Source organism: Culex quinquefasciatus, chromosome 3, assembly GCF_015732765.1.
Source record: "Culex quinquefasciatus strain JHB chromosome 3, VPISU_Cqui_1.0_pri_paternal, whole genome shotgun sequence".
Lineage (NCBI taxonomy): Eukaryota > Metazoa > Arthropoda > Insecta > Diptera > Culicidae > Culex > Culex quinquefasciatus.
In genome coordinates, this window is record NC_051863.1 from 166,339,912 (window position 1) to 166,353,247 (window position 13,336).

At 39.7% G+C, this 13,336-nt stretch overlaps 2 protein-coding genes across 10 annotated transcripts in view; one reads left to right on the forward strand and one right to left on the reverse strand.

The window, feature by feature from the left end:
- Positions 1 to 1,172, forward strand: part of LOC6038667 — a 75,472-nt gene extending 74,300 nt beyond the window's left edge. For all 9 annotated transcript variants that reach the window (XM_038258921.1, XM_038258923.1, XM_038258919.1 and 6 more), the window contains one exon: positions 5 to 1,172. In XM_038258921.1, coding sequence (XP_038114849.1) covers positions 5 to 320 — 316 coding nt within the window. In that variant the 3' untranslated portion in view covers positions 321 to 1,172. The remainder of the gene's footprint in view (positions 1 to 4) is intronic.
- A 6,645-nt stretch (positions 1,173 to 7,817) lies between these two features.
- LOC6038664 (protein lethal(2)denticleless) lies at positions 7,818 to 10,587 on the reverse strand. The gene is made up of 2 exons (XM_001848369.2): positions 10,372 to 10,587; positions 7,818 to 10,291 (listed from the first exon to the last, which is right to left on the reverse strand). Exons 1-2 carry the CDS (start codon positions 10,412 to 10,414, stop codon positions 8,229 to 8,231), a joined length of 2,106 nt encoding a protein of 701 aa, XP_001848421.2. The 5' UTR covers positions 10,415 to 10,587; the 3' UTR covers positions 7,818 to 8,228.
- Between the last annotated feature and the right edge of the window lie 2,749 nt (positions 10,588 to 13,336).

Here is a 13,336-nt window from a genome sequence, read left to right on the forward strand (position 1 = left end):
GTAGACGATCGTCCAAATCGAGCGCGACGTCCGTAACCGGTGCCAGCTCGGGCGGCTCGTCGAAGCTGTCGTCCCGGCTGCAGCACGGCACGACTCCGCCACCGGCCCCCAAGGCCGAAACGCGGGAAGCGTCCTGCCAGACGCTCAGTACCGGCGACATTGTCATCACGAAGATCTTCTTCAAGGAGGAGGACAAGGACAAGAAGCCGGAGAAGACGCTCATCTCGACGACGGGGGGTGGAACGATGCTGAAGAGCAACAACAATGGGGCCACCACCGCCGGGCAGGAGGTGCTGGTCCAGCAGCACGTGCAAGCTTGAGGGCGGTGGGCGCCAAAACGGTGCCCCCGCAGCGATGGCGGATATTTGTGAATAGATTTTTTTTTTGTCTTGACGGGTTTTTTTTTGCGGCACACGTGGATATCAAATATCCCGAGGGGAATGTGCGCGCAAACGGAATTGTTCTAATTGGTACTAAGGTGAGCGTGAACGAGAGAGAGAATAAGCGCGAGCGCGAGAAAGAGAGCTATAATTTATCGGTTGAAAAGTGTTTATACATATATTTTTTAAAAAAGTGAGAGATGAATTCGTATTTATATATTGAACCTTTGCGGACTAGCGATTATCAATTGTACAGTAACGCGATCAGTTGAGCGAACAGTTTAGATTACACCAACACACACACACATACACATTATCAATAACATATTATTATTTTTTTGATATAGTATAATATATTTAAAACAATCTGATGAAACAGAAGGAAATTTGATGCGATTAGGCGCGCGAGTGTTTGCTACTCAACTTAGGAAAAAAAAAAACAAAAAACTGTAACCAATTTTACGCTAAAAGTTAACAAAGTAAAGGACGAAAGATGTCGGATCAAATCAGTGCATCTATTATCACTTACACACACACATACACATCATACTAGAAGCAAAAAAAGAGAGGAAGAAATGTACTAACTAAGAAAAACTATTAACATTTGATAACCTTTGTGAAACATTTTCATGGAAATAAAACGACGTTATGCGAGCGCGAAGAAACGAGCCTATTCCATCATGTTACTGCAACAGTTTAGAAGAAGAAAAGAAATGTGTTAAAGGCAGCAGAATATACTCTAAACAATAAAACAGAAAATATCGAGAGAGAGATAAAAATGCGAGCAAAAAATCGAAAAACTAAATAAAACAATAAACAACATTGTAGATTTGTACACTAGTTTTCATTGGCATTGTGTTGCGTTTGGAAAGGAAAGAAAAATAACTTCTTCAAAAAGCTTGCTGCGTGCTTAGAATTTAGTCCGGCTTTTGCTGTTCATGTGTGTTTCGTTTGAACATATTTTTTTCAGTGGTTTCCGCATTAATTCATTTTAAATTTATACTTTCGATTGCATTTCGTTACGTTTACATATCATCGCTTGTATGCTATCGTGTGACACGTCTGCTGTAAAAAGATAAGACGCGTCAAAAGATAGAACACAAGCGACGGTGTGGACTTTTTTTTGACTCCTCGAAAAAATAAGCTGGGAAATATTCCTGGTATGTTTTTTTGTCGGAACAATAATTTTTATGTTGACCTAAGGAATACCTTATTCACCTAATGATGTTCAATTGCCTTGAGCCTTTTTTCTGAGTGACTTTCACAACCCTTTTAAAATTGTAGGCCCGAAGCAGGTCTAATCTTCTTGATCTTCCTAGGTTTCTTACTGGGTTTTAACAGGAACTGAGAACAAGGATTTAAGCTAAATGTTGGTGTCAAAAATTTATAAAATGTTTTAAAATTTATGAACATTCATGATTACATTCATATTTTTTATGATTAATGTTTACGTTAGCATTCATTTTAACGTAAATGTGAGATTATCATGAAGTCAAAATTCCGCATGTGGCACTTAGAATTTTAAAACCCTTATTTTATTTACTGTTTACTTTTTTTGATTCAATGATTCAGAAGGTTTTGTTGTTCAAAATTTTTCCGTTGGGAAACTTCTTACTTTTGCTGTCAATCTCAAACGACGAAACGGCCTACTTTTCTCTACCAAAAATAACAAAATTGAAAATTAATACCTTTCAATAGCCTGCCGCTCTAATCGAGTCCGTCCCTTTTTGTAAAAATAGCAAGCCGAGAAATACGCATGTCAAATTTGTCCCGCCCATAAGGATAAGTGTAAGAATTTCACGAAAAAAAGGGATTTTCTCTGGTTTTCTAGAACAAAGCACTAAATTTTATTGGTTTTTTCGATATTTTACATGATTTTGAACCGAACTTCTCTGGTAATTACCTAATAACCTCAAAACTGAAGAAATTACATATGAGACGGACTAGCCAGTGCTGTAAAGTTCTACTTTTCAACACTGAAATGGGTGCTGAAAAGTTGAACTTTTGAACTTTTCAGCATTAGTATCGAAAAGTAACATTTTTATTTTTTTTAATGGAAGGGATATAGTTTTTGACTCATGGATGTTTGACATTAGTTTCCACTCAAAGTCTTCGAAGAGTTTTTCGGAATTGCAAAAAATGTTGCAAGCAACTCCTTGACTTGATTTTTCAGCACTCATCGTATTAACCAACTCGGTAAACCTCGATAAATGTAGGACGCGTGTTGAAAACATCTTCTTTTTACAACTTGTTGCATAAACTACAATTGAGCAATTCTCTACCCAAACCGGAAATGGATTTTTTTTTTGTTTAGCTCAAACTATGTGGGGGCCTTCCCTATGACCAGAGAAGCTATTTTGTGTAATTGGTTCACCCATACAAGTCTCCATATAATTTTGGCAGCTGTCCATACAAAAATGGTACGTAAATATTCGAAAATCTGTAACTTTTGATTGAATTTTTGGATCAATTTGGTGTCTTCGGCAAAATTTTAGGTATTGTTGAGGAATATCCAGAAAAAAAAGATACAAGGATTTTTCGAGATTTTTTTTATATTTTTAGCGGACAAAATAGTCAAAAAATCTGACGCCGAGTTATGAATTTTAGAAAAAATAGTGATTTTTGAAAAAATCGAAATTTTATACATAAAATTGTTTTGACCAACTTTTTTTATGTAAAATTTGCAATCGAAAAGGACTTTACATATTTCTTGATTTTGGTCCCCGTTTTCGAGATATAGCCACCGAAAGTTGGATTTCAGCGAAATATTTGCAGTTTTTCGATTTTTATTTTTTTTTAATTAGTGATTATGAGTGACCATTTCTAAAAAATATTTCTTTTTAATGTTCTGAAAATTAGCAATATTGTGTTCTAAGAGACATTGGAGATTAAACCTCTCGTTGCTGAGATACAGCGGCTTAAAGAAAAAAAAAATTGAAGTTTTCTAAGTCTCACCCAAACATCCCTCCATTTTCTAATGTCGATATCTGCAACCGATGGTCCGATTTTCGATGTTAAAATTTGAAACATTCGTGAAATTTTCTGATCTTTTCAAAAACAGTATTTTGATTTTTTTAAACAAGACTATCATTTCAGAAGGTCCAAACATTCAATACAACGCCCTTTTGTGTAGGGTAGTGTAGTCATCAATGAGACACTTTTGGTTTTCAACTTTCAACGATTTTTCTAATTTTTTCATCAGCATGTTTTAATGAGCTTTTTGTTGCATTTTCTTTCTTTTAGTGTGTTCTAACATTGACCAAATATGAGATCGATCCGACATCTACAGCCAGAGTTATTCAACTGTCTCATTGTAGACGCACTTGGCAGGAACAATGAGACAGCTGGGGAACAATGAGGCACTCTACGAAAATCATTTTTTTTTTTCAAATAAAACATCATGTTTTTTGTATTGTTCCTTTGCAGGTGACTTGCCTTGAACATTTTTGAGCAATTTTGCCAACATGAAACTTTAATTAACTAAAGTTATACTAAAAAGTATTGAAATTTTGTAAAATTCATATATTTATACCAAATAACTTTGTATGTTTGGTTAAATGAAGTTTAAACTCTATAAATATGCCAAAAATCACTTCCAATTCATGTTTTGAAAGATTCACATGGATTTTGAAATGTTTAATGAAGAAAAATCAAAGTGTCTCATTGTTCCCCATGGGCTAAAATGAGTGGGGAACAATGAGACAGCCCTGGATTCTGGGTATATTCTAAATTTTGGTCAAACCTAATGAAAGGACATTGTAGCCCAACTCAATCCCTATGGAACGTCGAAAGAAATTTGAAGAAATATTAGTTTTGGTGTAAATAGCAGCCTACGAGCGAAAAAGTATTTTTTGTCCATAATTTACTTTTACACCCCAGAATCAAACATTTATGAATAACTTTTCAAGGAAGCGTCCTTAACCAAAGCCACTATTATAGCAGACGTGTATCCAGTAGATACACCTTTCCCCCAAATATGAGCCTGATTGGTTGAAACTGCGACTTGTGAGAGCCATTTTATCATTGTTCCCCGTGTCTCATTGATGACTACTCTACCCTACAGTTTGAAGATTTCAATTAAACTCAACAATTTTTTATATTTATTGATATTCATTTTTAATCCATTGACCCATCGATCATTTTGCTTTGTTATTGTTTTTTGACGTTTTTCTGCTTTTTATCTGAGCTACCCTGCCGTTCTACGTATAATTGTCCCATGTCATTTTTGGTCGATTCTGACTTTTTGTCATTTTTATGTTTAGCTTGGCGTATACTTTTTGAAAAAACACATAAAATCTAGTATTTTGTTCGCCAACTCATCAAAAACAACACCAAGTCTGTTTGTCCTCGATTTGTCCCATCCTTGTACTTCTACGCATAATTAGGTTTTACGCCGACTCGATTTGGAGGTTAGAAATTTGACAGCTTGGATGCACTGTTTACATTTTTTGCACGTGTGTCTCATTAAAAATGTGTGTGCGTGTGCGCTCGTGACGTCACGCTGTAAAACCTAATTGTCCCACCAAGTATTTTCCTTGACGAAATTATCAGTTTTACGAAGTATTGTGTCTTGTTTACCTACCTGTTGTATAGCAAGAGGATAAAAAATAAGAGTGATAAACTGCATACATTCAACCCCCGGTGGTTGGTCACTTTTTCGTTTGACACTTTTTTAGTTTGTACCCCGTTGGTTGGTCAAAGTCAAACAAAAATTTACGAACTGTCACTTTTTACACGGCGCTCACACACACTATCAAAACAAACGTTTGTAGTGTGTGTGAACTCCGTGTAAAAAGGGTGTCAAACTAAAAAATGACCCCGTTCGTTTGACAACAGTTGGTGTCAAACCATCGGGGTTTGAGTGTACTGGGATGATTGGGGACTTATAGGGTTAATAGGGACCCACGAGACAATTATGCGTAGAAACACAGAAATCGAAAAATTTCAATCGCGTTTTTCTCAGTTGCACTTTTTTTAACATGAGCCTATAACATCCAGTACTTTGTTCTAGAAATCAGGAGGAAATCCAGTTTTTTTCGCGAAAATTTAACACGTAGCCTTATGTATGGGACAAACTTCAAATGCTGTTTTTGCATATGGGACAATTATGCGTAGAACAGCAGTACAGCCCAGTTAAAAAGCAGCCCAGATGATCAACATCCAGTTACCGAAAATTCTAAAAGATCACAAAAATTCTAAATATGATGATTACCAACATAGAAAAATGCATTTTAGATTGTTACAAAAAAAATTTGAGTTGAATACACTGCTATTTTCATGAACATTTGGAAGTTTTCTGAAAAAAATATTATTATTCTTACTTTTCGAACTTTTCCTGAAAGAAGGCGGAGGGGCCGAATGACTGTATTTAATTTTTTATATATATTTTTGTATTATTTAAATAAAGTGATTCAATCGATTTTTTTAGTGCATTTGGGACAAGAAATGAACTCAATTTAAAAATTTTACTGCGGAAAGCTTTTACCAAAATCATATGCTTTTGGAGTGTTATTAAGTCGTAGCAAATATTTTTCAAAGTTTTTGTCCCTCGGCTCTTGCCCGGGTCAAGAGGTCGAGAGGGGGTGGGGGAGGAGTGGAAAAAGGGTTTTAAAATGCATTTTACACTAGTTCAGTTGTTTTGCAATCATTAATTATCAAAAAATGGAAGATTTGAAAAAAAAACAAAATTTTTAGAGAAAAAACATAAACATCGAAAAATTTAAATCAACTCAAACATGTTTAAAGTGATTCTGAACGCAGGGAAACCAATTTAAAATTGATTTCAGCTGAAGTATGTTTTTTGTCCCCTGATTTTTCGGGCCAACTTTGAAAAGGGGGGGAAGAGGGGCGAGGGGGGCAGCCTTAAGCCTTCGCAAATATTTTTCAAAATTTATGTCAGTTTGGCGCCCGTGTTTGATCAACTCACAAAAACAAAACAGTGTCGAAAAGTATTACTTTTGAACAAGGTGGTAAAAAGTTTAACTTTTCAGTGTTTTATTTATTTCAAAAACCACAATAATGAACTTTTCAGTACATTCAATTTTAGCGAGGATAAGTAAGCCATTTCGTCGCTATAGAATAACAGGGAATGTAAGTATTTGCGAAACGAAATTGCTTTACATTTTATTATACCATATATTTTTTTGTTGCCAAATTTATTAAAAACCAATCATACATACATGCATAAATACAAAAAATTGATGTAAGATCATCAAAAATATAGGGTTTCCAAAATCGTAGATGATAGAGCAATATTTAAATGTAGAAATTTTATACCAACATCACAATTCCGGCGAACGAAGTATCTGCTCAAAACACTAACAAAAAATAAAAATAAACTCGCGAAACTTCGGAAACAATAATTGATTGCAAAAAAAAAATCCCTTAAAGTATATTAAATCGAAAACAAGGTTGTCAAACTAAACCGCAACGAACTTTTTTTCGTTGAAAATCATTTGTATCAAGATGAGTGAATGTGAGTAATTTTCGTAAAACTGCTTGCGTAGTAAAAAGAGGCTTCTTTGCGTAAAACGTCAATGTTGCTGGTAAGTTAAAGTTTTTTGTTTTTTTTAACTCCTTGTTCAATTTTGATTAGTTTTTATGTTTTGCGATCACTAATGAGATTATAAACTTACCCCTTTGAGTAGAAAGACTGTCGTAACATTATCAAGTAGTGCACCTTATCTAAAAATCACTGTCTAAAATCTAAAAGCAACAAAAACTCGAAACATTACTAGCAGAATAGTGCCTTTTCCAGGAGTACGTTTTAGGCTGTAAATTTAACTGTGAAAACTTGATTTGCTTTTAGAGTTTATGTTAAAAATAAAGTTCTTCCCTTTCATAACTCTTCTCTCACTTCTCACTCTCTTTGTTTAACATTGAATGTTGAAAATATGTGGTACTAACAACATGTGTAAACCTAGAAAACGATGTAATCAACTCAAATAAAGGATCAAGAGATTTTCAACGCGTGTCGCCCATCGTGAATGTGAGGAAATAAATCTTTTGTAAATTGTTAACAGGCAGCTCGGTAAAAAATACTGAGAGAAAGCAAGTTGATTTTTTTTTTTCAAATATCACAATTCCTTTAATAGTTGTTTGAAAAATAAAATGGGTTATTCTCTAGTAACTTAAAAAAAAAAAATACCGTAATAACGATAACTATAAATCTAGATAACTTTTTCAAAACAACCAATGCGCCATGGGATACCTATGTACATTGGACATAGAACACCTTTTGAAAATTATGCGTTGACAGTCCTAGACTTTTTTTTATTAAACATATGAAACACAATAGCTTATTGGACCTTTTCAAAAAAAAAAAAAAAACTGGAATACACAAGCTGAAAACAAAAAGTTTTTCGGATAATAAGAAATAATCGTGCAGTTTATAAATTTGCAAACATATATTTCGATATATTCTCTCTTTTTCACTCAATTTTTTTGGTAAGTAGTGATTTGATATTTCTGTACAAAACATTGAAAAACCGTAGAAACTTAAAGCAATAAAAGCGTGTGTGTAAATTTTATTTTCCTGTGAAAAATCTGGTTAGTTTCGTCCAATTCATTCGATTTATTTTACTTTAAAATCAATAGATTAACAACATCAGTCAAGATTGATTTTTCTTCTCTCTTTGCTCTCTGAACGTGAAAGAGCGTGCACTGTTTTACTATAAATGTAATTAGGTATTTAAGAAAAGAGGGGAGACAAATACGTTAAAGAATCAACTTTAACTATCGCAAAAGTAAAAAAAAAGAAGATCTTTGTGGCAGTGTGTGCGCAAAAAAAAACATAAGTAGGAAATCAACACCTATTTACACCTCGTCCTTTTGAGAATTCCGCCGCGCTTAGCTTGATCCACTTCCGGTGGGCGTCGTGACGCTGAAGAATCGCAGGATGGACGTTTCCGGTGTGCTCGGCGGGCCGACCGAGTTTCGCCTGCTGCTCGGCGTCCGGGGCTGCGTTCCGTCCGTCGAGCCGCACCGGGAGGCCGTCCGGCGGCGGGGCGTCGTCGGCTGCTGGCCGTCGTCGGAGGTTTTCAGCATTTGAAGGCGCGGGGAGAGGAGGAGGGAGACGTCTTCCGGGTTTGAGGAGGTGGAGTTTTCGACGGATTTGGCCGCTTGGAGGAGTTTTTGCTTGCGGATTTTGGTGAGCCAGTCGACGTTTTCCTTGAGTTTGCGCTTGTTGGAGTTGGTGGTGACGTTGGCGAGATGGGGCGCGTCTCCGTCGATGACAAAGTTGGGCAGGTTGATGGTGGGGGAGGAGAGTGATGATGCGGCGGTGCTGCTGGAGGAGGGTTCCGGGGGTGAGCGGAGGTTCATGTCGGACAGGGTGAGGGGAACTTTGTAGCTCGGTGAGCTGGGTTTGTCGTCGCCACTTTCCTCGAGGATTGTGTTGAGACTTCGGGAGGAGGAGGACGTTGAGGCAATTTCGAGCGCTGAAAAACCAGAAAATTTTGAGTTTGTGTTTGCGGGGCTGAACAGACGACGACCACGGGTTTCGATGTTGGGTCGTTTGATTTCCAGATAGGACGTTGATGGGTCTTGATGGTCATTGCCGGCCATTTCCGTGAAGGTCCGCTTGGAGGTGGCTTTCTTCTCCACCGTATTTGGGGTGGTTTCGTTTCGTTCGACGAGGCGTCGGACCGATCGCGGCGTGAACTCGAGCGCCTTCAACCGGACCTTGGCCTTTTCTTGGCGGTAGTTTTCGCAGTACTCCGTGTTGCCGCGGTATTGTGCGAGTTCGTCCTGGGATATGTCTTCGGGGCCGATTCGCCAGATTTTGTGCCGTGCATCGTCGCTGCAGGTCACGATCCGTGTTTCGAGCGAACTTTGCATCCACGCCACGCTGGTCACCTCGACGGTGTGGCCGTTCAACCGTACCAACGGGTTTGGATTGTCCACGTTCCAAATGTAGCTCTTTTCGTCGCTTGATCCACTGATGAGATATTGCCCGTCCGGGCTGAGGCAAGATTTGATGTAGAAGGTTCCGTTCTTGAATCCACCGTACCGCTGAATCGGCTGGGTCGCGTACGTCGAAATGTTGTAGCAGTAGATGTAATTATCCATGCAATTCACGTACAACCGCATCCGGGACGAATCGATTTGCAGATTCGTGAATCCCTTCAACGTGGTCGTTCCGGCGTACGGGAACGAATACTTTGGCAACGGTTCCCGGTTATGCGTCGAGTAGTGCCGTCGAACGTCCCAAACCTTGATGATCCCATCACCGGCTCCACACGAAATCAGCGTGTTATCGTCCTGGAAGGCCAACCCAGTTATGCTGCTGCTGCACCCGTTCGGTGGAATCTTCGGCGTAGCACGTGTCCTCTTCCGGTGTGTTGACGGCGTACCCGGTCCCCCAGCATGACCACTAAAGATGCAATTGTCCGCCCGCGGCGCCATATCCGACCCCAGTTGCGCACGAATGTCCCACAGAATTATAACTCCATCCCGTCCCCCAGTGGCAAACACCGCCGGATCCGTCTGCCGAAACGCTGCCGTCTTGACCGATCTCGTGTGCCCGTTAAACACCTGACTATTCACCAACGACGATTCCGTCAACGACCACAACCGCGCCGTATGGTCCCCCGACGCCGACACCAGCTTCATGTCCCGCGGCATCCACTCAATGTCAAACACCGCATTCAGGTGGCACTGCTCCCCTTCCAACGCACGTTCCCCGCCCGGTTCCTCATTCCGCAAATTCGTGTCCTGAATCGCCACCTTCCCGTCCTCATTGGCAATCGCCAAAATATGCTCCTGCCCCGCACACTTGGCAAACTTGGCCGCCAGAATCGGCGGCGAAGGATTAAAATCCGCCGACATCGTCGACGGGCTGATCCCCCTCCAGCTGTCCTGCTCGCTCACCGCCAACCTCGCCAGCACCGGATCGTACGACGCCACGAATCCTGCCGACACAAAAAAAAACCAAATCAATTTCATGAAAATTCCTGTCCCCCCTCCCGAAGGACGACAAACTCAAACCTACCATTTCCGCACTGCCGCTCGAACAAGCTAATCACGGTGTTCATTTCCGGGCACAAAATCTCACCATAACCACCGGTGGAAAACGCGAGCAAAAAAAAGTTTCTAATCAGTTGCCGAATTTGCGCGGGATCGTTGCTGGATTTTGGGAGGGAAAATTCTGGCGGTTGCAACTTCTGCTGCGCTGCGCTGCTGCTTGCTGCTGGGTTGACTGGCGAATGACGAGAGCAAAACAAATCGAGAGAGAGAGAGAAGACGGAACGGCGCGCGAAAAAAATGGAGGGGAAAACGCGTTTGACAGGCAGGCAGGGGTGCCAGCTTGGTGGTGATCGTGCCTTTTGCTGCAGAAATTAAAAAAAAAATGAATTTCAAAAATTCAATGCAATTTTGGCATATTTAAAAATTCAAGCCCAGCCCAGCCATGGAAAAATCATAAGAAAAAATAAATATTTCCTGGCGAGTTTTGTGTCAATCGTGCTAGGCTTAGATTTTTTTCTTCACACTGCATAGCAGGACTGTGAACTGCCAACTTTGCGGAATAATTTTTCATCACAGTTGGTATTTAAACTGATTTTCTTTCTCATCTAATCTAATCTAATCTAATCTAATCAGACCCAAGCGCAGCCAATCTTTTGAAGGTAACCTGGAGAGTGCCTTAGATTAGATGACGCCTAGCACTCTTCTTGTCATTTATTAACATTTGTAGTGCGCCATTGCATCGGAATGCATTGAAACAACACAAGCGTTAAAGCGGCCAGGCTTACTGCGTAAAGCCGTATCGCAGAGATGACTCGTAATTGGGTTAAGTTTGAGCACTGAGTGTTCGAACAACAACACAATTCTGAATCGACAGGGGAGGAAGAAGCGTGGGATGGGAAATTGTATTTCCACGAATGCCCTGGACACTATTTGCCCTGGTTATAGCGCCACAACTCGCTCTCTGTAACAGTATTCCTAATTCCAGTCCACGCTCACCAAGTCGACATAGCCTAGTGGTTAGCATTTTTGCTTACCAATCCAAAGGACGGGGGTTCGAACTCCGCCTCGAGCGACTTTGATTTTTCGTTCATATTCATTATTTCAAATTTATGTATTCTTAACTTTCTCGTTGGGAGCAGATGGGCATCGAACCCAGAACCATTCGCTTACAAAGCGAACACCGTAACCAGTCAGCCACGGCCGCTCCTCTTAAACTGATTTTCTTTCTCATCATAAAAAAAACAAGTCTGGAGTTTTTTTTTTGAAAAGGTCCAAAAACCCAAATTTTCAGTTTTTGCTTTTTGGTGTTTTTGAATACTCAAGGCGACTCAAGGCGGTTTCGAAAACACCCAAAAAGCAAAAACTGAAAATATGGTTTATAGGACCTTTAAAAAAAAACTCCAGAACTGTAATGCATCGACTTCTGACCCCAATCTAGTCGCCAAGCTGTGGTGTCCGAGGCAGTTAAATCATTGAGATGGTCTGCTAAAGGTTCCTGGCTCGATTCTAGAAGTTGGAACTTTCGAGTTTTTGTTTAATTTTAGTTAATTTATTATTTATTTGTTGGAAAGGCTCAACCGAGGTTTTGACTGTGATCATTAAATGCACAGAGCAGATTCGCTAATTCGAAAGGAACTTCATTCGAATGAGCGAATCTCAATTCGCTAATTGGAACGACTGAGAGCTGTCAAAGTCTTGAAACCACATGTCCGGAAATTGTCGAGCAATGGTGTTCAAACGTCAACATCAGTTCGACAACTGGATTTGACGGTTGAGTGCTTTTTAATTCAAATACGTTCGAATTAGCGAACATTCAAATAAGCAGACATTCGAAGTACACTCAAACCCCGATGGTTTGACACCAACTGTTGTCAAACGAACGGGCTCACTTTTTAGTTTGACACCCCTTTTACACGGAGTTCACACACACACACACACACACACACACTACCAAACGTTTGTTTTGATAGTGTGCGTGAGCGCCGCGTAAAAAGTGACAGTTCGTCACTTTTTAGTTTGACTTTGTCCAACCAACGGGGTACAAACTAAAAAATTGTCAAACGAAAAAGTAACCAAAACCGGGGGTTGAGTCACAGAGTAATCCAGAGGACGCAGTCCGAACAAATGTCATCGAATTTTGTGGTTGCGTTACGGTTGATGTTGTTGGATTTTCCTAAGGGTAGCAGGCGTTATATTTTTTTCAGGCGTTATGTTTTTGAACGAATATTTGAATTAAATCTAGTAGCCAATAATTAAAAATAATTTTCTGTCAAACTGACTCTCGTTTCGTTTTGCAAAACAATTTCGACGAACCGATCGAGGGGTCCTGTTTTGGCGAGAGAGATAATCCGCCGGGCAAACTGACCTCGTCTCGGGGCCGTCGGAAAGTCGGCTTTGAAGAAGTGTTTTGTTTAACTGAAGGAGGAAATCCGCCAGGCTCGGATTGTGTAAAAAATTGTATGTGTTTTTTAATGTTTGAATATAATATGGCTAATAAAATTGTAAACGGCTGTAAATTTAATTTATATTATGGGAATTGCTTCTTATTTTCAAATGAAAACCGAAAGGAGGCAATGTATAATGCGCGGGACATGTTTTTTGGGAGCTGCGGGGTTTTTGATAGCAAGAAAACTGATTAAATCATCAAAAGTTGTTCACATCACCTCCTCTTCTCCCCTCCAAGGCCGAGAACACAAACGCAATACATCACAAATCAATAGAATTTGGAACTTGAGCGATGGCACTTTTAAGAGTGGATTGAAAGATGGGCTGCGAATCGATAACAACACCTACTCGGAATTGACCTCTCGGTAGCATTTCAATCATGCAATTAATCAGCCACTTTTGATGTACGCAAACCTGTGCTAGCAACTTTCCCATCTGCATGCATTCAGCGTTGTTTTTTCCAAGACGTTAAGACGCCCTGCGGCTCGGGAAACGCCTTATCCAATATTTACCGGAAAACAGATAACAGTTCGAAAGCAAACTAA